The 27,828-nt window shown below is 38.9% G+C and overlaps 1 protein-coding gene across 2 annotated transcripts in view; it reads right to left on the reverse strand.

Moving 5' to 3' along the window:
- The window catches only part of LOC149180990 (uncharacterized), a 388,049-nt gene that overhangs the window by 88,005 nt on the left and 272,216 nt on the right, over positions 1–27,828 (reverse strand). The window contains exons 8-9 of one of the 2 annotated variants that reach the window (XM_089416397.1): positions 24,084–24,296; positions 22,891–22,965 (exon numbers count right to left, since the gene is read on the reverse strand). In XM_089416397.1, coding sequence (XP_089272523.1) covers positions 22,906–22,965; positions 24,084–24,296 — 273 coding nt within the window. In that variant the 3' untranslated portion in view covers positions 22,891–22,905. Of the gene's footprint in view, positions 1–22,890; positions 22,966–24,083; positions 24,297–27,828 lie in introns of those variants that run through there. The other variant, XM_089416396.1, reaches the window with a different exon arrangement.

Here is a 27,828-nt window from a genome sequence, read left to right on the forward strand (position 1 = left end):
ATCCTGAAAACATTCGGGATGGGAGACTGTAGACCTATGGCTACGCCAATGATTACCAACTGGAAGAAGATTGATGCATCAGAAGACAAGGATGTCAATTCCACCCTATAACGACAGCTCATAGGGTCCCTGATGTATCTGGTCAATACCGGGCCATATATTTGCTACGCTGTCAACACCCTCAATGAGTTCATGGTGGAACCAAAGAGGGCACACTGGGCAGCAGCAAAACACGTTCTTAGGTATTTACAGGGAATAGTTGATTATAGGCTCTTATACATTAGGGGGAAGGATATCAGGTTGAGTGGATTTACTGATGCAGATTGGGCAGGAAGTTCAATGGATTGGAAAAGCACCTCTGGGTACTATTTCAACATTGTATCAGGAATGACCTACTGGTGCAGTAGGAAATAGAAGTTTGTGGCTCTGAACTCATTTGAGGCAAAATACATGGCAGCAAGCACAGCTTTGTGTGAGGCCATATGGCTTAGAAAATTGTTGGTGAACCTATTCAGAAGAAATATGGAAGCGACCAGGATCATGTGCGATAATCAGAGTTGCATCAAACTCTTTGAGAATCCAGTATTCCATGATAGGTCGAAGAATATTGATATCCGGTGTCACTTTGTCAGAGATTGTGTTCAACGAGGAGCTGTACAGTTGAGCTACACTCCTACAGGAGAACAAGTGGCAGATATCCTCACCAAGGCCCTTGGAAAGTCAAAATTTGACTACTTTAGGGAAAAGATGGGGATGGTAAAGAGCCCCTTTCAGAAGTAGTGTGATTAGCAACACGAATGAAGAGAGAGTTGCAGTGTAGATGCGATGTTGGGAGAAAGGATCAACAACAACACAGATGCAGAGGGAGTTGCAGTGCAGATGCGGTGTTGGGAGAAAGGACCAACAACAGCACGGATGCAAAGGGCGCTGTCGTACAGATGCAGCAGTGGCAGTAGCAGAGTCATGGGCAGCAGTACATGATGCAATAATGCAGAGGATGTTGGGCAGGGAGGCTTAACATCAGCATAGGGACTGATGCCGGATGATCAGGGTGATACTCAGTGACAAGTATTACTAGAGCACAGTCCTCACTAAGAGGGAGTGTTGATTTGGGGTAGCATCAGATGTGCTCTAGCCACGAAATTTGGTGGAGAGGTTGGGGCACATGAGATCTCCAATACCCAGAAAGAGTTTGGGCAGATTCTAAATAGTTCAGGAGATATTAAAATAATTAATATTTTTAATGGAGTCCCTAAGTCTAAACTTAGGGAAAATAGAATATTAATGTGCATTAATATGAAACTGTGTTACAATGGTCCAAAAGACATGGATCAAGCCAGATCTAATCTTAGTCGTTGATTAGGGACTTAATCAACGTCGTTGATTTGTCAACGAGAAAAGTATAAGAGGAGGCTTGAGGGTCACTTGGAGAACACACTGAGGGAGACCAGTCAGTTCAATTTCTGGAGCCGAGTTAGCTGATAAATTGAACCATTGGTCTGGAGAGCAGTCAAAAGGCAGCAAGTACAGAACATAGAGATAGGAGATCAGTGCAGAGGCAGAAGAGGCAAACGCAGAGCCAGAGGGAGCCTTGCAGAGGTACCAGAGACTGCGCAGAGCCAGAAGGCCCGGTGTCATCCACGCAGAGGCTGCAAGAGTGACGCAAAGAGCCAGAGAGGCTGTGCAGAGCCTTAGTAGGCTGATGCAAAGGGTTTCAGGTTGACGCAGAGGTCAGTAGGGCCTACGTTGGGTTCAAAAGAAGTGTTGGAAAATTTGTCTATCTGTGGGTAAGCCAGTTTGGCACCCTGTTGTACTAGAAAATTGCTAAATAATAAAATCCTCCCTTGCTGCACCGATTTTCCCACATTGGGTTTTTCCAGGGACATTAGTCCAAAATCGCTGTGTCAATGTGTTGATTCTTGTGCATATGTTTGTTTTTGTATTACGGTGTGATATCTGCAGTGGTATTTGTTTTAATGTTTGTTGAGGTAATTTCATGAATAACATATGGTGAAATAAGTAGGGAAAGTAAATCAATTGCTACAATGATAGAATTTTCACAGGTATTAAGATGGTACCTGATGGAGCAGGCTAGGCGGTTGGATACATCCATCGCCACATTTCAGCAAAGAGGCCATGGATAACCATAGGGACTCGAGGGCCAGACTGTTTTGGAATCCAGGTAGCATTTCCCATGACATCATAGAGTCATTAGGTGACGGTAGTAGCTGTGTGATGGATCTGACGTTTAGGTGCACACACATTTTCAGATCTCCATTAGAGCCTAGAACAACACTAGTGACAAGATGGTTTGACAGGGGAGTAGACCAATTTCATGAGTTGTTTTGGCATATTGATTGTGAATGGAGTCATAGGGTGATTAGCCTATTATGTTAGGAGCCGGTAGGAGGAGGTGGCATCGATAGACCACCGGACAAGGCATTACATGGAGACGATGCTCTCTCATTGGTATATTGGACACTGGAGCTATTGAGGATAGGCACAATAGTGTCATTCCCATTGGCATGTGAGGAGTTAGACCGCTCAAGACTTTCAGGGCAGATGGGGAGATGTAAGCCACATAATGGAGGGATTACTAGGAGATTGGTGGATGCATTGGCATATGATACAAGGTGGTACGACAGTAGGCAGTGGTACCCAGGGGTGCACAAGGATATGCCGCAGAGTCCAGTCTTATGCAGAGGGATGTGACCTGATGCATACAGACCCAATTTTAGAACCTAGCATCCAATGTTGTATAGAGGTATGCAGTGATGAGCAGTGGCCTACAGAGGAGCATGGAGATGCATGGTTGCTTGATGTAGCATGTTGGTTTGCATTGAGCGACTCACCTCGCATCGAGTACACGTGAGGAGAGCCAAATATAGTGACACAGACAGGATACGAGATGGTACAAGATGGTACAGTAGTAGCACGAGGTATCCAATGGTGTACAAGGATAGGCTGTAGGGTACAATACCAGGCCGAGGACTACAGGGATACTTGGTGGGATGCAGGGGCATATGGTGTTGCACAATGAGGTCTTGGAGGGTTGCTTCCAAGGAGACTTATGGATAGAGACACTATGCATACTTTTGGGTGTACTTCACCCAGGATCAACGGGGATGCAGATGAGCGATACTCGATGGTATCCATGGGGACTCACATGCCTGTCCCTCTTATACATCACTTACAGGCACAGAAAACTTGGTCATTGTCCTTTGACACTCTAGGCGCGAGTAGCTGGGGACATGGAGCTCACCCAAGATAATGGGATGCATTGACCCTGCCGCCTACACCTACCTACAAGTCAGTGAGAAAAGCCTTCAACCCCATAAGGTGTGGTTGGTGGCAGGGAACTCAGAGAAGGGGTTGTCACACTAATCCCAACTCTCTCCATTTGAGTTACCTCCTAGGTTAGCTAAGGAGGGTGGTCCCTAATGAAAAGTTAAGTTAAAAGATGTGAGCTTCTAGGGAGTGTTATAGTGAAAATAGATTACTTTTAAGGATTTATGAGCAAATATGAAGTGAGCAACTTGAAATAACAATTCCAATCATTAATATGATTAAAAACCATAAAATCAGTGCCTTATAAGGAATTTGCTCAACAATTTAAAAATATATTTGCTCAAAGTAAAATGCAATGCTTTCAAAAGAGAAAACAAAGTCACCCTGAAATGTAAATAAGAATTGTTAGCACAAGATATGTAAGATACAAAATGCTTTTGAGATAATCAACTTTATAAATCAAAACATGCGAAACATATCTTTCCAAAACACAAAAATTAGTAATTAACTTGGAAATGTAAAAGAAAGGAAGTGCTAAACCAAGACGTCAATATGCAATTAGACTCGAAACATGAAAAGAAAACACTTTTTTGAAATGATTACAATACTTGTTTTTGGAATGGACTTTGCATATGAAAACTCAAACCATCAAGAGACAAGTAAAGTAAATGTAATGGAAAGTGCTCTTGGTTAATTTTATTAATTAGCTCTACAACAAGATTACAATTTAACTCTTCAATCCTCAGACCTCACCCTCGCCCAATGATATGGATCTCACAGTGAGGAGTCAATAGAGGAGTAAAGGATCCCTAAGATGTCTACTTCAACCAACTTATGTTGGAGGTAAAATTTTAATGAGGCTTGGAGCCTTCCTATACTAAAATGCCTAGATGAAATGCAAATTGTGTTAATTCCCCAAATTAAAATAATGCTACATGCAAATACTTCAAAGAGATTAATTTGCTATGCTTGAAAATGAAATAGTGTTCAACATAAGTTGCAATTATAACTTCAATTGGAGGAATAAAATTAGCTTATAAGTGTGCATGTGTCTCATCAATGAATTAAAATGATACAAGTAATTTGTTTGAAAGTAAAATTTGTTTCAAATAGACAATGACAATAAATTGCTCCAATATTCAAGATAACAATGTAGCATAAAAATGAAGCATGTGTTCAAGTGCTCATGAAACAATTTACCAACGTAAATGGAAACGAATCAAAGTTTGTTAAGAATATAAAATGCTTGCATGTCAAGGATGAATTGTCCAAAGTAAAGTGTAAGCTTTTAGCTTCAAGCAACAATGAGATAGAGAATGCAAAGCTCAAATGAAATTGTAACAAAGTTTAACTTAATGAAATGTGATAGTGAGGTTGTGTTAATTCCCAATTAAAGCATGCATGTAAGTGAATGAAGTATGAAAACTTAAACCATGCAAATGTCAATCCACCCAAGAGAAGCCTCCCTCTAAATGGGGAGATAGGATACCATGGGAGAAATCCCAAGCTCCCACAAGCAAATTAGATCTTTTATTAATATTACAATGAGAAGAGGGCCCTTCAAAGTCCTCAACTAAACTTCAAGGAGAGTCCTCATAATAATTGCTTGAAACTTGGACACTAGACCTCCTTTCTTGAGAAAGTAGTGACAAGATCTCACAGAACTTATGCAAGGGAAACAAGGTGTGAGTTTCCTCCAAATGCCCACGGCTTAGAGAGGAAAATGGGCAACCCTCTAGTGAACTCGACTTGGTCAAAATAAGCTTCAAAAAAGGCTCATAGAATCCTTGGAAATCGAACCCCCAACATTTGCCAAAGGCCCTACAAACACTTATTAGACGTTGCAGGAAGTTGCTCTTCAAAATCTACCACGCAAGAGTTAGCAAACAATCCAAACAATGACTGCAAAATAAGTTAAGTATTAACGGAAAAATCAGCAAGATAAAATGTATATGTACAACTATAATTTACAAAAGGCTAAGCTAAAGAGTGAGAGTTAACTCTTGTCTTTGCTTAGCCATCTTCAAGCTCTTAGATAACAAATGAAAGAAATGAAGTACAATGTTTTTCTTAAAAAAGATTTAAATTTAGAAGTTCTCGGCTTGTGTACAAGCTATGTGCCGAAATCCCTACAAAACCACTTTGTAAGATAAGGCTATGAAGGTTCAAATAACAAATGAGAGCTCCTTTAAGAATGTATTAAAAGTGGGTTGATCTCTCCAAACACTTCCCCTCACGCTTGATTATGTAATCCCAACAAGATGTTCCCTCTACAAAACTTCAATCAATAATTAGTTCAATATAGATTTAGCAATAAACAATGATAAGAAACTCTAGAGATTTATTTAAAACCAACTAGAGCATTCTATACCTAGAGCATACTTCTAAATCAAATGTCAATGCAAGATAGCTCTACATTAACAAATCTACAAGAGCATATGTAAGCAAATTAGATCAAAGCATGACTAAAAGGAATTATATCAATGTTCAACAATTCATCACACTTGAAAAGGAGGAACACCTCATAATTGAAACCCCAAAGTCTTTATTGATATTTCTGAAAGTGTACAAGGCAACAGCGCTTCCGCAAGCACAATAGCTAGTAACAATCTTATACAAATGAGAGCTCAAGGCACTATTATATAGAACTATGGGAGCCAAACCCAATGTAGAAGTGATTAAACAGGTGGCATGAGGTGACAATCCCAAAGACAAATTCGAATTTGTTGAATGGAGCTCCAATGCCAAGTGTAAAAATCGAATTCTGGCAAGTGGACATCATTTTCTTTTTCCCTTATGTGCCAAATTCGAATTTTATGGTGGAATGACAAGTGTATATGGGTGGTAACCCATGTGGGGACAATTTCCCACAAAAATCTCCACCAAAGATTCTCCCAAATCCTCCCAAATGTGCATTAACTTCACAAATTCAAATTTCCAAGCAGTTTTCTCATTTAATGCCAAAAATTTGATTTTATTTGAGCACATGTCCTTTCCTTGATTTTAGGAGTCCACATCACCTTGGGACTTCACTTTAACTCCCCTATAATTTTCCACCTCATTTTCACAACATTTAGCATGTGTGGATATTTATTTTTCTCCATTTATTTAGTTTATGGCTTAATTAATTGCCAGATTTCCCACTAAACTTAGGAAAAGTGGAATTTGAGGGTTCAAAACACATTATTAATCCTTCAAAGTATGTCATAGTAAAAAGTTGAGGGTGAGAAGTGTAATTTTGATTACTCATACCTCATACAACTTCTCTAGAATACACTTATTACAATTTAAATACAATTTTATTTACAATTTTTGACCTGCGGGAAATCTAAAAAATTAAAAAATGACTACCTAGACCTAACCAAATTCCACGAAATTTTTTGTGTGATCTATTATGGTAATATACATCGACTCTAGACTCTAAAATGTGTCAGGGGCTCAATCTTCAAACCGTCACCCCAGCTTTGGGGTAAAACGTGAGTGAAAAAACCTAGAAAATTATCCGCCTCTGAAAAAGAATGGATAATTAACCAGATAATAAAAACACTCCAAGGTGTACTCATTTACTGATCGAGTCCCAACATCCTAGGCCTGTTACAAACTCAAAACTCATCATTACTAATATCACTTATCACAATTCCCCGTAGGATGTGGAATCTGGGTACAAGAAAGATGACGAGAAGATAGAAGTAAAGTTAAAAAATTTGTTGACTGACGATATCTGATGGTGCAAGTGTCCTCTGGATCATCCTTGGGCATGAAGTCTTCATATAATCATCAGGTGCTACTCTAGTGGTCAACAGGATGACACTCAACGCACTAGGGGAGAGACATCCCAGTGGTGGCATTGGGTCGGTGCACGAGTTGACAACCATAGGTTGGGAGATGAGTTGATCACCTGCAGGGGTGGCATATCGGTCATCAGTGAGCCTATGCCTAGGGAGCAAGTCTCGAGGGAGACATGTGTCACTCTTTCCACAGGGCATGTTAGGACCATGCATGAGCAGAGGATACAGTGTACGATTGAGGCAGCTTTCTAGTATGTGTCCAACCTCTAGACATTGTATTGGCACATTATCAAGAGGGCAGATGGCAGACCCAGGGGAGATGGTTGGCAGGGACAAGAGGGGTCCATATACCTTGACTTGATTACGAGTATCAGATACCCATATTTTGGTTGCATTCAGGGGGTAGCTCTTTGGCACACGTGGCTCCCAACGATCATCGGTACTACACAGTGGCAGGCACAGGGTAGATTAGCATGCATCAAATTACCTCGCGATATATGGAGCCTATATAGTGATCACGTGTAGGGACTAGAGATGAGGGCCATAGGGATTCCATCCGTTGACAGGGCTATGCCACGGTAGGTCTAGTTATGGGATGCAGCGATTCAGTTGATCAATAGATCACTCGTGATGAGCAGAGTCGTGGAAGAAGGTGATATTGTTCGCTCATGAGATGACACATGGGGGTTCACAGAGCGTTTCATCATATGGGGAGGCAAACATTCTCTGTTGTTGCACAAGTTCAGAGTTAGATTTGGATGGGTAGACCTTGGTGCCATGGAGATGCCCAAGCAGGATGTGTCTCGCCTCTTTCATTACTCTCGGAGTTAGATTGGATGGGTAGGCCTTGGTTCCATGGAGATGCCCAGGCAAGATGTGTCTCGCCTCTTTCATTACTCCACCATCGAGTTCCAGGAGAGGAGGATACTGACTACACACGAAGGGGAGTATGACATAGTCAAAGTAGCGCAGCGTCAACATGGTGGCACCACTCTGGGACTAGCAGGGAACTGGGGCATCACAGCTCTTCACAACTCAATAACCTTTAGGAATGCGTCGGCTACTGTAGGGGGAGATCATGCAGATATTCCATTGGGCTTTAGCGATTCACTGATGGAGCAGGGGACTTCTGGTACTTTCACCGAGAAGGATAGTGAATGGAGCGAGGGGAGCTTCATGTTGGACAAGATTCCCTGGGATCCTGGTATTGAAGAATTCTTTTATATTAGGACAGTGTAGAGGTCAGGCATGATCCAGTGGCACATCTATGACCCTGGCACATTTTGCAGTGACAGTGGGGAGCAGCAATTAGAGAGGATGCTTGCTTAGGCATTGCTTGAGGACAGGTGATTTTGGTGCATTGGAGGAGCTTGCCGGATGAGGATGCCACCTGAGAGGATGAGCACATTTTGGAGCACCCAGCTTTGAAGTTGCTTGAGGGCAAACAACATTTGGGAGAAGGGACTATCATGTTCCTTCTCAAACACATTTGTAGCAAGGTGTTTCCACACAATTTTGGCTAAGGGAAAGAACCTAGCATTTTCGACTTAGGGAATTGGAGGAAATTGGACTTAATTTGGTTGCTAGTGGAAGGTGGGGGACACCAACGTGGGAATTCAAACTAGGCCATTTGAATGGTTGGAGGGAATTCAAAGTGCTTGATGGAGGGACCCACATGAGGCAAGTAAGGCCCAAAAAGATAAAAAGAGAAGAGAGCTCTCATTTGGATTCATTCTTACAACTTACAATCAAAATTACTTGACTGTTCACTCTGTTGTTTAGCTAAGTCAACCAACTATTTAGCCACGAATCTCTCAAGCGGGAGATTCAACCTCTACTTCGGGGGACCATCCGTGCCCACCCTAGAGAGACAGTTCTATAAGTATTTCAGGAGTTCTGGGAGTGTGTACAACACTACCATTCAGCCAAAACAGGGAGTGTGTATTTTTGGTTAGCTGGAGAATACACAGGGGGAGTTTGGAGCTATTAGTGATCAAGCATTTTCCGGGAGAGTTAGTGGATTAGGATAGCAACAAAGGGTCAGCCTTTCTTGTGAGTTTTGGAGCCAATAGAGCCAGGATCCCAGTCGTTCGATTTACAGTTACCTGTGGCTTGCGCAAAGAGGCACCACTAGGCTCACGTGGGAGTTGGAGGAAGGAATTGTAGAGTTGTAGTTGGCTGGGAGATCACTTGGAGGGCCATTTGAGGAGGATTGCTGGAGTTGGGAGAGCAGAGATTGACAGGATCAGACACAGCAACAGAATTCGGAATTGGAGGGCCAAGCTATGAAAGGTCAATTTTTGAAGGTTGGAACCAAGGGAAACCCTTTCTGATTTTTTCTGGGTTTTGGGCAAGGATCACACTCTTGATTTTATAGAATTTTCTGGGCAGATCTAAGGGGTCTGTTGTCGCGCGGATTGGCACGACAACGCTCAGACCGGGGGCTGTCACTCTGATCCCCGATCCCTCCGTTTAAGCCTGTCTCCCGCGGCTAAGGGGGGTAGTCCCTGTGAGATGATGAGACCAACTGTCGACCAGTTGGTTGGGAGACACGAGATACGATATAAAAAGCACTCGATGGATTTGATTAAGTTAGCAGACCAGTGCCTTAAGAGATTGTGGTTAGAACGATTACTTGTTAAATGATATAGAAATATGGACCATGAACAGCAATCATCTATCATCAGCTAAATCACAATGACCAAAGCGATATCCAGCAATTTAGAATTTTCAAAAAAAAAAAAAAAAAATGCTTTAAACCACCATGAATCATAACCATTAACCAGATATCAATTTCGCATCTCGACTTGAAAATTTAGATCTTCAGCATGAAAGATACGACAATTCCCGAAAATGACTGGATCTCACGAAGAGAATTTTCCACAAAATTTTTTTATATTTTTTCAAAAAAATTTAAATCTTTTTTAATTTTTTTATTTTTCAATATTATAAAAAAAAAAGAAAATTAAAAAATCTAAAAATTTAAAATTTAAAATCTATTTAAAACTAAAATCTAAACACTAAACCTAAGCCTAAATTTTTTTAAATAAAATCTAACTAAAAGAATGAATTACAAAGCTAAAGTTATCAAAGTCTAACATTTAAAACAATTAAAATCTAACAATAGTTAAAATCTAGACACCAATTAAATATAAAAAAACAAAACTAATACATGAAATATACATATGCTTACGTCTAATAAAATGAAACTAAAAATACAATAACGAATCTAAAAATTAAAGCACAAACCTATAACTAAACCCTAGAGAACTACGACTCACTAACCTACGATGAAACTATACCTAAAAAACCCTAAGGAATAAAACACATATAAGGCAAATATGACTACGGCTTATGTATAACCAGCAATGAAAAGACCCGACGCATGCCCAAAACGAAATTCGATTTCGCTATCACGCATAAACCTTCGACCAGGGATTCAGCTGATCCACGCGATGTCAAAAGGGGCACAAAAATTCGTTTAAATCAAATGATCCACGATAAGGGTAAACCTTGATGCTGAACGAGAGGAGAAAGAAAATCCAGACAGAGAAAATCGATTGGGATTTACCTGAGCGATGAATCGATCTTACCTGCGATGATGGGCTCAAGCCATGAAACGTCTTGCTATGCAGACGGCAGCAACAGAATCAACACAGTCGATGGCAATAAAAAATCGATTTAACGCAGACATAAAAGATTCACCTGAGCCGACGGATGATAATCTTGAAGCTCTGAAAAATGAAGAATTTTGACCTGCTACTGCGCGTACTTGAGGATTTTGGTACAAATACGTGAATCAACAGCTGAGCTGGTGGTGCGTATATGGCAAAGATAGAATCAAAACCAAGCAGAGACGTCTTTCTGATGCCCACGCTGAAGAACGCAAGTGATGGTGGTCGTAAATTTTGGGATGCAGGTTCGATGGAACATCTGCTGATCAGATCACGTCAAAGGCTGTTGAACCCTTTCCACGCTGCATAGCCACACCCTGCTGCCGGCTTATATAAAAAAAAATTCGATGCCTAGCCTGTGTTGTTTGCAGGTGTGCACGGTAGTTGCGAAGTAAATGGATGACGGCACAAGAACGCAGGGGTGACTGAAGCATGCAAATGTAATGGCGGCAAAGAGAAGATGCAATGCAAGGATTAAGTATGGCCTGAAGCAGTATTGCAGAAGTGGCAACAGGATGAGAGTGATAGTGCTTAAAATCCAGATCACAAATTTTTCAATCTTCCCAGCTCCGAAATCCTGAAGAATTTCTCAAAACCCTATACCTGCAAATACAAGAAAACAAGAACCCTAGTGAAAACTGAATAAAACAAACATTTAAAACCCTAAATCAGCCTAATAATTTACAGATTATGGCCCCTGAAATGCCAGATTTAGCTATAACAGCAGTAATATTTTCGAAATATCAGAAAAACTTGAATTCTGCTGTGAACAGCAAAAAAAATCTCTCATGCAAAATACGAAATAAACTTTAAATGATTGACCCAGGGCAAATCAGCTGGGCTCTGCAAAGAAAAGCCTGTGGGAGTCGGCTGGTTCAGCCTAGAACTTCCCCAAACGCCCACAATTTCCTTCAGAAAGGTTTTCCTGCACATCTCAAGCAACCATCAGCAAAGAGAGAGAGAATGCTGCTAGATTTTCAGGAAATAATGGAGATACCTGCCATTATTCCAGAAACCCTACAACATTCAAACCCTAGCAAGTGAGCAAGATACCTGTACTCACAATACTCTGAAAACAAGCTATTATTAACGGCTGAAAACTGAAATATGCAGAAAAATAAACATCTCACAGCAATTCCAGAGAGTAACACCAGCCAGATTTGGACCCCAAAGTCTTCTTTATTAACCAGAAAATCAGATTACAAGAGAGCTTTTTCAGTACAGACTCACAGATCAGATGATCTGAAAATGACCCCTAGCACCCTACTTAAAGGAAATGTCTCCAACGGCTAGTTCGAGTGATCCATGCTGAAATGATCTCGACCGTTGATGAGGATCAAGACATCTCTTGATCTCATCCGTCGATTTATTATTAAAAAATGCATTCACTAAAAATATTATTATTTTATTAGTTAGGGTTTTTGCTCTATTTTTTAATTTTTTATTATTATTTTATTACTTTTATTCATTTTTTAATTTTTTAATTCATTTTATTATGGATCACCGAACTAAGCCTTCGGAAACATCACCTAGGACCTAGGACTTAGGACTCATGAGGGGATTTAAAACATTTTCAACCCTCAAGACACATTTCATGATGACTTTTACAAATTTACATCTTAAGGGGACAAACTCACTTAATACAGACCCTCACAAATCACCCAGTTCTGCGACACAACTATAATCTAGCATATCAACACACTAGGATTCTCCTAAAGTTCTAATGACAAAATGCATCCCGGCTTTGGGGTCAGGTTTGAAGGAAAACTCTGCCGATCCGTGGATCGGTGAGACGAAAAACCTTCCGGGACGTAGATTATCATCAGAAAGTTAGGCAAATTACATACATGACTCATGTCTGCTAAGATTATTTACAATTAATACATGCAGACTGGGTTTACAATCAAAAAGATCAAGTTGCTGATGATGGCAGGATGGCACGGACATGCTGATCAGGTGCTGCCCCTTTTTGCCAGCAAAAAGGGGGGGGTACTGCATGGGTAGTTGACCAGTAGAGGTCAACATCTGGCTCTACTTGGGGACACGTTGCTGCTTGCAGGAATGTGAGAATCCAGAATCTGCATCCATACAACACAAAAATAAGTAGCGTCCATCCCAAAAATCAGCATATACATTAAGCACAGAAAAGATAAAAGCTCTTCACTTATTAACTTTCTAATAACATGAAAAGTAAATCTAATCCTAAAACAGAAATGAAATGCTGAAACGACGAGGATTAGAGTTAGAAATACAATACAAAAAATGCCCCACGGCATCAGATGTGTTCAATATAGTGCATACTGAGCATTTGCCTGCTTTCAGGCAAATCTGTCAGCTGCTTGTCGGATGTGCCATGTCCAATTTTGCATATGGTGGGACTTTTTCCTATCCGAAAATCAAGCTGCTCGCGGCCGTCTGATGCGTCAAATCTTCTTCTCATTTTCTTTCTCTTGCGCTTTTTCTTTCTGGCAGGATGAATTACTGATGATCTGGAACTTTCTGTCTCAAAACTATCAGATGAAGTATGCGTGATATGTCTTTCTTTAGCCCGCATCTGATCTTTATCATTCTTAAGTCCATCTTCAATCAACCATCTTTCAACTGAACTAATAACCTCCTCATAATAAGATGGAGCTTGTTGCAACAAATGAGAAGGCTCTTGATCTATTGATGTTATCTGGTTTCTTTCATTTTCCAATTGCTGAAACTTTTGAACCTGTATTCTAATGGCATCCATCTGTCTAGAGTGTTCAACCCTTATAGCACTAATTTGTCTGGCATGATGTTCTTCCATGTCTTTTATTACTTTAACATTTTCTTCCTTTATGTTCATCAAGCAATGCTGCATGGAATTTATTTCTTCTTCATGATTCGCTTGCATGTTTCCAATTTATGTTTCATGTTTAGTTTTCATGGCCTCAATTTCCTTAGCATGCTGATTTTGCGTGTCCTCAATCTCCTTATTACGTTTTTCCAGATGGGTGCGTAAAGTTTTAACATCATTGATAAGATTAGTTTGATTAGCCTCCATTAGATCTTGTATAATTTGCTTTTGCTCTTCCTTTTCGTTGTCATTTGTCCCTGATTTTTCACTATCATGAACTTGATCTACATTAGTACTGGTGGATGACACATTTTGATCTTGAAATCTTTCTTCAACAGCTTGACCTTTAATATGATTACTTTCTTCCTTTTGCACAATTTTAGAGGTAGAAGGCAAGCTGTTTGGACTATCATATCTATCTTTAAAAGCATTGAGAATGTCTTGTAAAGAAGTGAAAAAATCATTAGGAAAATTATTAAACCAATTCAAGGCATCACCCTCTAAAGAATGGACAAATAGACGCATCTTGAAATCTTCATGATTATATTGAGGAAGTCTACAATATATGATCATTACACAAGTAAACATGTTTAAATGATGTCTAACAACGACCGAATCACCACCCGAGAACTTAAATAATTTAGCAATGGCCTCTTTCGGAATATCATGGAGATCATCAGTAAAATGACATGGTTTACATGAATAATCCATGATGAACAGTAAGGGATCAAATGGATGATAGAAAGAGATTTCTGCTCAAGAAAATCAAAAGATGAAAGAAGTGGAATCGCCACTTGAACAATGAATCTGATTCTAGGATCCAAAAAGTAACCACAAGCAGATATGAGGAAAGCTTCTTGTCTGGGAAAAAATGAGAAAGTGGAGTCGCCACCCAAACAGGAAACAAACCCAAGAGGCGCTGCTGAGATGTGATGAAAAGATGCCAAAATATTGAATCTGCCAGCTCAACTGAGAGATGAGAAAGATGAGAAGATGAATGATTGTCGTTTGAAACACCGAGAACAAAGTGTCCCCGGCAACGGCGCCAAAAAATGTTGTCGCGCGGATTGGCACGACAACGCTCAGACCGGGGGCTGTCACTCTGATCCCCGATCCCTCCGTTTAAGCCTATCTCCCGCGGCTAAGGGGGGTAGTCCCTGTGAGATGATGAGACCAACTGTCGACCAGTTGGTTGGGAGACACGAGATACGATATAAAAAGCACTCGATGGATTTGATTAAGTTAGCAGACCAGTTCCTTAAGAGATTGTGGTTAGAACGATTACTTGTTAAATGATATAGAAATATGGACCATGAACAGCAATCATCTATCATCAGCTAAATCACAATGACCAAAGCGATATCCAGCAATTTAGAATTTTCAAAAAAAAAAAAAAAAAGAATGCTTTAAACCACCATGAATCATAACCATTAACCAGATATCAATTTCGCATCTCGACTTGAAAATTTAGATCTTCAGCATGAAAGATACGACAATTCCCGAAAATGACTGGATCTCACGAAGAGAATTTTCCACAAAAAATTTTTATATTTTTTCAAAAAATTTTAAATCTTTTTTAATTTTTTTTATTTTTCAATATTATAAAAAAAAAAAAGAAAATTAAAAAATCTAAAAATTTAAAATTTAAAATCTATTTAAAACTAAAATCTAAAACACTAAACCTAAGCCTAAAATTTTTTAAATAAAATCTAACTAAAAGAATGAATTACAAAGCTAAAGTTATCAAAGTCTAACATTTAAAACAATTAAAATCTAACAATAGTTAAAATCTAGACACCAATTAAATATAAAAAAACAAAACTAATACATGAAATATACATATGCTTACGTATAATAAAATGAAACTAAAAATACAATAACGAATCTAAAAATTAAAGCACAAACCTATAACTAAACCCTAGAGAACTACAACTCACTAACCTACGATGAACTATACCTAAAAAACCCTAAGGAATAAAACACATATAAGGCAAATATGACTACGGCTTATGTATAACCAGCAATGAAAAGACCCGACGCATGCCCAAAACAAAATTCGATTTCGCTATCACGCATAAACCTTCGACCAGGGATTCAACTGATCCACGCGATGTCAAAAGGGGCACAAAAATTCAATTAAATCAAATGATCCACGATAAGGGTAAACCTTGATGCTGAACGAGAGGAGAAAGAAAATCCGGACAGAGAAAATCGATTGGGATTTACCTGAGCGATGAATCGATCTTACCTGCGATGATGGGCTCAAGCCATGAAACGTCTTGCTATGCAGACGGCAGCAACAGAATCAACACAGTCGATGGCAATAAAAAATCGTTTTAACGCAGACATAAAAGATTCACCTGAGCCGACGGATGATAATCTTGAAGCTCTGAAAAATGAAGAATTTTGACCTGCTACTGCGCGTACTTGAGGATTTTGGTACAAATACGTGAATCAACAGCTGAGCTGGTGGTGCGTATATGGCAAAGATAGAATCAAAACCAAGCAGAGACGTCTTTCTGATGCCCACGCTGAAGAACGCAAGTGATGGTGGTCGTAAATTTTGGGATGCAGGTTCGATGGAACATCTGTTGATCAGATCACGTCAAAGGTTGTTGAACCCTTTCCACGCTGCATAGCCACACCCTGCTGCCGGCTTATATAAAAAAAAATTCGATGCCTAGCCTGTGTTGTTTGCAGGTGTGCACGGTAGTTGCGAAGTAAATGGATGACGGCACAAGAACGCAGGGGTGACTGAAGCATGCAAATGTAATGGCGGCAAAGAGAAGATGCAACGCAAGGATTAAGTATGGCCTGAAGCAGTATTGCAGAAGTGGCAAGAGGATGAGAGTGATAGTGCTTAAAATCCAGATCACAAATTTTTCAATCTTCCCAGCTCCGAAATCCTGAAGAATTTCTCAAAACCCTATACCTGCAAATACAAGAAAACAAGAACCCTAGTGAAAACTGAATAAAACAAACATTTAAAACCCTAAATCAGCCTAATAATTTACAGATTATGGCCCCTGAAATGCCAAATTTAGCTATAACAGCAGTAATATTTTCGAAATATCAGAAAAACTTGAATTCTGCTGTGAACAGCAAAAAAAATCTCTCATGCAAAATACGAAATAAACTTTAAATGATTGACCTAGGGCAAATCAGCTGGGCTCTGCAAAGAAAAGCCTGTGGGAGTCTGCTGGTTCAGCCTAGAACTTCCCCAAACGCCCACAATTTCCTTCAGAAAGGTTTTCCTGCACATCTCAAGCAACCATCAGCAAAGAGAGAGAGAATGCTGCTAGATTTTCAGGAAATAATGGAGATACCTGCCATTATTCCAGAAACCCTACAACATTCAAACCCTAGCAAGTGACCAAGATACCTGTACTCACAATACTCTGAAAAAAACAAGCTATTATTAACGGCTGAAAACTGAAATATGCAGAAAAATAAACATCTCACAGCAATTCTAGAGAGTAACACCAGCCAGATTTGGACCCCAAAGTCTTCTTTATTAACCAGAAAATCAGATTACAAGAGAGCTTTTTCAGTACAGACTCACAGATCAGATGATCTGAAAATGACCCCTAGCACCCTACTTAAAGGAAATGTCTCCAACGGCTAGTTCGAGTGATCCATGCTGAAATGATCTCGACCGTTGATGAGGATCAAGACATCTCTTGATCTCATCCGTCGATTTATTATTAAAAAATGCATTCACTTAAAATATTATTATTTTATTAGTTAGGGTTTTTGCTCTATTTTTTAATTTTTTATTATTATTTTATTATTTTTATTCATTTTTTAATTTTTTAATTCATTTTATTATGGATCACCGAACTAAGCCTTCGGAAACATCACCTAGGACCTAGGACTTAGGACTCATGAGGGGATTTAAAACATTTTCAACCCTCAAGACACATTTCATGATGACTTTTACAAATTTACATCTTAAGGGGACAAACTCACTTAATACAGACCCTCACAAATCACCCAGTTCTGCGACACAACTATAATCTAGCATATCAACACACTAGGATTCTCCTAAAGTTCTAATGACAAAATGCATCCCGGCTTTGGGGTCAGGTTTGAAGGAAAACTCTGCCGATCCGTGGATCGGTGAGACGAAAAACCTTCCGGGACGTAGATTATCATCAGAAAGTTACGCAAATTACATACATGACTCATGTCTGCTAAGATTATTTACAATTAATACATGTAGACTGGGTTTACAATCAAAAAGATCAAGTTGCTGATGATGGCAGGATGGCACGGACATGCTGATCAGGTGCTACCCCTTTTTGCCAGCAAAAAGGGGGGGGTACTGCATGGGTAGTTGACCAGTAGAGGTCAACAGCGTCAATTAGGGGTCCCAACTCAGCCAACAGCGAGAGGAGCTAAGGGGAATTTGGGCCAAAATTCTAAGGTCAACATTTGGCCAATTCCTTCGTGGGTTTTTCTGGGTTTAGGCCAAGGAGCAAGGAGCTGAAATCTCATAATTTTCTGAGCATGGGAAGCAATGATTCCAACCCTTCGAAGTCAGCAAACAAAGCAGTTTTTGGGGCAGCGCAGTTTAGTTTGGTGCAGCAGTTGTAGCGGCCTTCAGTTCAACATTTTCTCACCTGCGTTTTGTCAAGCTTGTCCATTAGGACAAGCCTAGGTGCACCATTCCGATATATATTGTATTTTGCTCGCAGAATTCTAATAATATGGCTCAGTAGTGCCTTGTTTGCAACATTTCCATGGGTGTTTAATGTGTATTTCATTTTTATATTCTGCTGCACAGTTTTATTTGCTTTATATCACTCATATTCCTACTTAGGAAGATTATAGAAAATCCTTTTAACCACTTGGATTGTGTAAAATACACAATTTAAGTTTTCATTGCTAGATTTCATACAAAATTGACCAAAAAGATATACATTAAGAAAGGTAAAAATGTAGAATAATGAAACTGCTTAAAATGTTTTAACGATATGATTTTACGATTTTATTTCTTTCTTTTATATAGTATATACATAGTTATTCTTATTTAACAATACATATATATAACATATATAACATGTCATTGGAATAATTTATCTATGATTCACATTGAATTTGTTTTATTACTAGTTATATTTTTTAATGTCCAATACTAATTTTAGATTAAAAATCTAAAGAATTACAAATTTTTTTCTTATTAGTTTTATTAGGAAATAATTGAATTTTGTTCCTTTTAATTACTTCTTTTCTTCATACATTGAAATATTTTATTATGGTTAACACTAAGATAAAAAAAAATTCTTTCATACTCTATGTATATCAATTTGATCTTCAAATAGATTAGTTAGGATGGATATTTAAATAGTCTATTTAAATGTTAGTATTAAAATATTTTCAAAGAGTATAAGAATTATACATCTTGTCCACACTCAAAAGTGAAAATATAAGTTTTTTTTATTATTAGTTATTTTAGAGATTATGTTATTAATGGCTGAGAGAGAGTGATATTTTTACCACATCTCCTTCATACAAACCACATATATTCATTTTTGTTTTTTATTATAGCCAACAATGTCTTTTGTTTTCTTTTCTTTTCTTTATTTAGAAAATATTTTACTTTTATTTTAAAAGGGACATGTGTCAACTCCACGTTGAGCATAGATAGAATCACACATTGCTTGTTGCAACAACGAACCAAGCAATCACATTGAGAGTGGAGTTATTGATGTTTTATAATAGTTTTAATTAAAATTAACCAAAATATGTATATTCATTTATGTTCGTATTGTTTTTTTATTTAGAATTATTTTATTTTTATTTTAAAAGGAACATGTGTCAACTCCACATTGAGCATGAACGGAGTCACACATCACCCTCATAATGGGCTGTAGAATGCGCCTCTCGACGCAACAAACCTCAAACCACTCTCATGGATATCACAACCACATAATAATAGTTGTTAAAAAATTGGGATACATACATCCTAGACACAAGTTAAACTTTGCAAATCTAGTACCCATGTCATCAATTGACACCTATTGTACGACTTGGGAACAAACCACTCTCATGGATATCACAACCAATGTTGCAGTAATCATTATCGGGATATTATCGGCGGGGAAAAAATTGGAAAAAATCTTTAAAATCGGGAAAAAATCGTAACATATAAAAATATTCATTTTTTTTCAAATTTTTTAATATCTAAAGCATCTACAACATAAAATAAATACATTGACAGATAAATATGATAAAAGAATTAAGATATAAGATGTTTAATATCATTTCTAGTGCTACATCAATGATCACACATAACAGTGAATCATGTCCTGAATAGTAAGTCCTGACTCATGACTCCCAACTCAGCCTCAAAATATCAACAAAAAATATAATAATGTATCTCATGAGTCATATCATGAGTCATAATGTCATATACAACGAAATGAACCAAATAACTAAAGACTAATACTATTGATTTCCTCTGCCTCTCTTGCGAGAAAATACAATAGCTTTCCCTTTCCCTCTAGATGTAGATGCCGGTGGAGTTGGCAGTGGACTCTGTTGTGCTCTAGAAGCTGAAAAACTAGGAGCTATAGGAGGTAGACCAAGTCCTCTACTGTTGGCAGGGGTAGCCCGGGTAGGTGGTGTCACCACCTCCTCCTCCTCCTCCTGCTGTTGCTCCACCTCCTCCTCCTTCTCCTCCTCCTCCTCCTCCCCCTCCACTACCTCCTGCACTAACTAATCATTAGCAAACTCCATGAGAGGCCTCTCGGCCTCAACCCTCCATGCAGCAGTGGTGTCAATCCCATCCAATGAGATGGCCTCCATATCAGGTGTCCTCTCAAGTTGCCTCACCCACAATCGAATATTGTAGTAGACGTAGACCATGTCATTAAGTCGCTGGGACTCCAACTTGTACAAAGATCATGAAATAATAATGATAAAAAGAAATATTGTTTAATGAACTCAAAAAGTTATTTGGAAATTTGCAATATTTTAAATGTTAACCTATTGCGCTTCTTGTTGTGTATTTTTTCAAATACACTCCAGTTGCGCTCACATCCTAAGGAGCTACATGTTTGGCTGAGGACTCGAATAGCAAGCTTTTGCAGAAGGGGTACCCTGGCACCATACATTCTCCACCATGCATCTACAACAAAATTACAAATAAAATTTTAAATAAACATAAGAAAAAAAATGAAATTTGAAAGTTGAATCAAAGTATGAAGTTATGAACTTGAAGAGACAATGAAATTTGAAACAAACTAAAAAATACCTGGCATTTTAGTCGTCCTATCAATGACAGCCATGTCAAAGCCAAATGTGCCACCTGCCATTCTGTATGTCTCAATTTCTTTGGAGATTTCTGTACGTTCTATTGGAGATCGCACCATCCTCTGAACACAGGTTAAAAATCCATCCATGATCTCAGCATCAAATACAAATCCACATGGGTAAGAAAATGCGAGATTCAGGTAGATCCCTGCAGCATGAATAGGACGATGGAGTGTGTTGTTCCATCGTTCATCAATCACTTCCCATAGGAGGAGTTGTCTCTGAAACCCCCCATCTCCCTTATCATCATAGTAAGCCCGAATGGATTCTTTCGCCATGTCCATGGCTTCATACAAATAGCCCATTGCGCGCTTCTCACCATCAACTAATCGAAGAACCTTTACCAAAGGTTCAGTAACGGTGCACATCTCCTGCACTCCCGCCAGGAAGTCTTCCTGGTATGAAACTAGTCTGCATATGGCCTCTCCCTCTGGTTTGTGGCTCATTGTCAAAGCACACCACTCCTCTGAAAGAAACATTCTCTTCACATCCCACACAGAATTCAAGAGGGATTGAAAAGATATGAAACTAGTGGCAAACCGTGTAATGGCGGGGCGCACCAACTCTATGTTGTTGGTGAATTTTCTCATCAAGCTAAGCATAGATGTATGATTATATATAAATTTTGTAATGCTTTTTTATGACTCAACAATATCTTTAACAAATGAAATTTTCCCTATGTCCTCCAACATCAAATCAATACAATGTGCAGCACAAGGTGTCCAAAATAAAGTAGGATGCCTCTCCATAAGCATCTTGCCAACAGCAACATAATTTACAGTATTGTTTGTTATGACTTGGACAACATGTTCTGCACTCACCTCCAAAATAAACACATCCAACAAATCACATAAAGTTTTTGCATCTTTGATATGTGCAGATGCATCAACAGATTTCATAAACATAGTCCCCTTGGGACAACTAACCAAGAAGTTTATAAGGGTTCTCCCCTTTTGGTCAGTCCAACCATCTGACATCACAGTGCATCCTGTTTGTGCCCATGATTCCCTAAACTCCTCTAATCTTTTGGTGCAGTGAACTTTTTCATTTTGAAGAATCCGGCCTCTAAAGTCACCATAGGAAGGGATTTTGTACCCTGGGCCAACAGTTGCAATAGCATCAATAGCAGACTGGAAAAATAGATTATTCCTTACGCTGAAAGGAATATCACTCCAAAGGAGAAATTTGGCCAACAACTTGTCAACTTGTTCTTCTTCAGTTTTTTTAAGCATTGAAGTGATAGATAGCTGTGAACCAAGCGTAGTTCTAGGAACAAAAACTGATGAGGCAGCTACTGGGTTGGTTGTTGCTAAAGTAGAACTAGTGCCACTTCCTTATTCACCTGAGACTTCGTCAGTTGCTTCTTCATTTCTGCTTTGGCCTCTCTATTGTGCTCTAAATTTTCCAATGATCTCATGGCTTTTCGAATGATTTCAGGATTTGTATTTATGCAAGGCCCTACATCAAATCCAGGGATTTGTGCAAGGTGATACTTCAATCTGTAAACCCCCCTTGACATATGCTGCCCACACAACTTGCAAGACAAGTTTATTCTATCAATCCCTCCATCAAGTTCACCAAATTCCCACAGAGGGTCCACTTTCCTTGGCATGTTTGACTTTGAACTTTGAACTTTGAAGTTGAATGGTGATTCGGTGAACCTATGGCAAAATGAGGATTACAATTTACAAAAACTAAAAAAAAATTAGATACATGAGTAACATAACAAAACACATGGAATTTTTGACAATTTAAGAAATTTTAACAAACAAAATGAAAAATCAAATGACAAAAACCCCATCAAAATTCAAATCAATTCAAAAATATTTGATAACCCATTGAATTCTTTTGATAAACAATGGGTTATCCAGATTCCAAACCCAACCAAAAATATTAAAAAAACAAAACAAAACAAAGTTACAAAACACAAAATTTTGGTGCCCATACCAGTTTGATGGAGAAAATTCGTCTCCTCCTTAACTCTCACTCCGTTTTTCTCCTCCAATCAGCAGATTCAGCTCCCAAACGACCAAGAGATCACTCCAAAACCCTGTCGCTGTCGGGGTGCCACTGTCTGTGCAAATGAATTTCAAAAAATCATGATTTTTGTTTTATAAACGTGTTGTTGTAATGGCCCGAGATTTTTTGCTATCGAATCGTGATTTTTTCCAAAAAATAGCCGAAAAAAAAGGTTGTATTTATTGGGCGATATTACCATTGGATTTAAAAAACCACGATTATACAATAAAATCGTGATTTTATCGCAAGTACTGCAACACTGATCACAACCACATAATAATAGTTGTTAAAAAATTAAGATACATACATCCTAGACACAAGTTAAACTTTGCAAATCTAGTACCCATGTCATCAATTAACACCTATTGTACGACTTGGGAACCTTCTTAGTTGATGTACAAGGCTCATAGCACAAGCCCTTAACAAATTATTATGAGCACTTGGATCAATTAAGTTAAGATTCCACATCCTTGTAAGATATTGGAAACACCCCAAATTAGGTTTCACTATATAATATAGATTATAATACTCAATGAACTATTGATTCAAGCACTTAGATCAATAAAGTTAAGATTCCTCATCCTTTTAAGAGATTCGAAATGCCCCACATTAGGTTGTACTATAATATAGATTATAATACTCAATGAACTACCTCAACTGGTTAGTCGTAAATAAAGCTTTGCATTGACACCTTACAACTCAATATTCCTAAACTCATGAGTCATGACTAGTTGCTATGATTAAGCTACCAAACAAGGAGTTATACTACTACAATGTCAACTACAATAAAGATTCTTTATCCGTGGCCCCTCTCTCATTGTGCCAAGAAAGATCACGATACAAAGGAATAGTTAATTAAACAAGCATTGCAGATATTCCTTTGTGGTCTAGCCTGTATATGAACATTCTTAAAATGTATTTATCTAAAAACAAGACCTCCACATTTCAACTCCATTATAGTCTCTACTAAGTTTTGGCAGGAGGCCTTTCCTAAGTCATGTTACAGGCCAACAACCAGTTTTAATAATTGGGCCCCTTCCTCCACCCCAACTCTAGACCAACAAATTATCATACAAATTTTATACTTTTTAAGTAAGAGAATGTGTGTTTGTGTGTGCATTCATGGGTGTGTTTGAATGAGAAAGAGAACAAAAGAGAGAGAGAGAGAAAGACCTTGGCCATGTTTCTATAAGAAACTTCTGTAACTCCGGCAACATGAGGTGTTATCAAGAATTTCGGATGTTGTATAATAGGGTCTGCAGGATCAAATGGTTCGAACCAAGCAACATCAGTACCCAAGCCTCCCAAGTGACCACATTCAAGAGAAGCTTTGACTGCTTCGTAATCCAAGAGACCTCCTCGAGCAACATTGACAAGAAATGCACCCTTTCAAGATAAACAAAATCCACAAGTAAATATAAATCTCAAAACATCTCTTTAAAGTTTAAACAACCATAACAACCAATGTTTATTGCAAGGACAAATCACGAATCAGAAAAATAATTCTGAAATTAAAGAGGATATCATGTGATTACTCTTACTGTAATTTCTTCCCTTTTTACTTCAATAACAAGGAATATCGAAAAAATCTTGTCAAACACTGAATAAAATATGTTCAAATTTCTCTAGTTACTTTCTTTTCACTTCAATAACAGGGAAGAGCAAAAGGAATTATGTCAACACTGAATGATGCTCTAGGAATTGAAAACATGTTGAAATTTATCACAAAAAAATTTAAGACCTCTGAAAGTGGGAAGGAAAACAGCTAAAAATAAAGAACTGTCCCAAACAATATTTTATTTCTGTATGATTGGTTACTGGTAAGCTTGTTAAGAAGCACTCATAATACATCTTGGTTGTTCATGATGGAATGGAGAGTGGGGAGTGTGATGGGAACTCACAGTTGATGGGAAGAATCAATGTGTGACAACACTGACAAGTAATAATGGTGGTGTGTGGGAGATAATAGTATCAAGTGTTGACCTAACCCCTTCATTCATTTCCATATGCCATGACAGACAATCTCCTCAAGCATTTGATCAAACACTTGCATTTTCAGATGAGGAGACAAAATCATGATTTGCCTTCGAATCTTGTCCCATTTACAGGATATTGCCTTTGTATAACTCATAGATACCGACAGTTGAATCTCAATACTAATAGTGTGAGTATGTGTATTGTAAGCTTGTAATACAAAATATGTATATAAAGACTGTATTAATGATGGCTACGGTGATTGTATAAAGATTCTGAATGTTGAGTTATTGTGATATGATGATTGTGTGAATGATAATGATATATATGATGACTGCATAAATGACAGGTATGTAAATGTTGACTGGGTAAATAATATGTATATGCTGATGTGATGAATCATCAAAGATAATTATGTATATGGTAACTGTGTAAATGACATGTATGTGGTCACTCCATAAATGACAACCATGGATATGACTACTGTAAATGTGAAGGATGTGCATGATGACTGTGTTAATGGTGACAGATTGGGAGAGTTAGCTGTGCACAATGTAGTTATACGATTGCTGATTCTGAATAGTAACGATTAGTAGCCCAATGTCCCTCTTCAACATCTCCATGGTAGCTCAACTTGGTACTGTTACCACAAAATCTCGCACGTCCAGAAGGGGAGAAAACCTACAAGACAACTACTAGACTAAGTGACAACAATGGGACAATGGCCCACCGTCACCACAGCCAAGGTCCCCCGCTCTTAATGGACTTTAACCAATGGGAGGAGTCCCAGTATGATTGTGATCACCTATAACAAATATTTTAGGTTTGAAGGTTCAAGGTGATGGAGCTAGAGCTCATTCGAAGAGAGGCTCAATAAAGGTATAAGGCTTCAAAGAAGTAAACCGCTCTCTAAGAAAAACCCTAGGAAAGAAGGCACAAGACCCAGGGTTTTGAGGTTTCTCGATGGTAATAGGTATTCACAAGATCAAGACTCAGTTACCCACCACTAGTGGGTGGTCCTTATACGAGAAATTTAGATGTTACCCACCACGAGTGAGTGACCCTTGTAGGAGAAATTTTCTCCTAGAGATGTCTTCAGTCGGCAACTAGTAGCCCCTTGCAGCCACCAAATAGCTCAACGTGCCACCATTCGCCGCCACCTAAGCCAACCATTGTGTGCCCTTGCCCATCTGTTATGATCGTATGTTTGAAGATGGGCCTTCCAACCCTGAAGGTATGACTTTTCATTATGTAATTGGGTGTTTATGCTTGCTTTTCTTGGGCACATTTGAACATGGATTAGTGGAGGGGTTTGGCAGAAAAAATGGGTTCAGACTGTTCTCTTGTTCCCTTGTCCGAACCTAGGGGTTAATCTCGTATCCTAGTCCTGTGGGATCTCCTTTATTGGCTACTAGCTTTAAGAATTGCACTACATGGAAAACCCTAATTCAGGTTGTGTGGTCTTGCTTCTCGACACCATATATCTCACTCCCCTTTGCTCATTATAACCCCTTTTCACACTTTGCCCATCCAAGTCCACATTTGTCAATTGGGTCCACAAGGTGTTAACCTCCCCCACCCCTTGTCCACACTTTGAGTTGGGCCTAAAACGATGCCCCGAAGGTTGATGCAGCGAAAAAGAAAGTTAAAAGCATAATTTGGCCACTTACAACAGGAAATGTACCACAAAATGCAAAAGATAACTAGGACAAAAATTTAGTGTGTGGGCAAAAGCCAACAATGAGCTCTACCCCCTATCATTATGGCCATCACCTTGGTTGCGAGGGCCCCTATGAGTACCCCCTGCATCATTAAGGAACCCATGATTGTCTCAAACCTTAGTGAGTGATGAACTACCCTACCTTGAAGGGGTAATCACTGCTTCATCATGCACATCATGCTCTCATCCCCTACAAACCTGAGCAGTAAAAGAAAGAAAAATCAATAAAAGGCAAAAGGCATATGAAGAAGGGTGGAAAAACAAAGGTCAGGGTAACTCATGTACCACGATTGTTCCCTCCTAAATTCATATACCCATGGTGTGGGCTTCCCTCATTCTAGCTTCCCTTGTACCATGGCATGTGGCTTGGAGCCTTCCCTATTACCCCACTCCATTCCATCATCACATCACATGACACCTATCATTTGGTGGATGTACCTGTTACCACACAATCTAGCAGGGGTCCTAAGAGGGTTCTAGAGGGACTACTACTAGACCAAGTGACAACAATGGGACAAGAATCCACTGTCATCTCAATCAATGTCCCCTGCTCTTTATAGACTTTCACTGATGGGATGAGTCATGGTATTAAGGAAATCACTAGAATGACAGCATCAATAACAATGTGCCATGTGATTTCCAAGCCCATTCATGCGAGAGGCTCAAATCATGGCTTACTTATTTTAAAAGCAAGAGAAGGGTTTTCCAAGAAAGGCTAATTAATAGGAGGCCTAGACCAAGGTTAAAGGGTATTCAACGCAAGGAATGTACCTAGATCAAGGATTCCTAGAAAAATCGTAGGACCTCTCTTAAGGTTTGTGAGATAATAGGCATGCAAAGGTTTGGGACCACAAGAGAAACCTAGGGGATCCAAGCAAGGCCTAGGTTTCAAGATGATCATCAACAATATAACTTTATCAAGCAAGGATGAGGATAAAGGTCAATGAAAGAGGAACCTCCTTTGAGTTTTAAGTGTAAATGACCCCTTGAGAGCCACTAACCAAAGCAACCTAGGAGCATAAATGATGTTGGAGCTAGGGCTTAGGTTTTCTCCAAATTTAACCGTGGAAAATGCCTCAAACTTTGTGGACATTAGGAGGGCACCCCAGTGCAGCTATAGACCAACTCGCTCTTGATTTAGGCCAGCCCAATGCATTTCACACTAGGCCCTAGGAGGCTATTTGGGTTAGGGCACAAAAATAGGAAAAGTTGAAAGAAAAGTGA

This window comes from Pinus tabuliformis, chromosome 3_2, assembly GCF_031772625.1.
Source record: "Pinus tabuliformis cultivar Carrire ecotype Pingquan chromosome 3_2, CPIR1, whole genome shotgun sequence".
Taxonomy (NCBI): Eukaryota; Viridiplantae; Streptophyta; class Pinopsida; order Pinales; family Pinaceae; genus Pinus; species Pinus tabuliformis.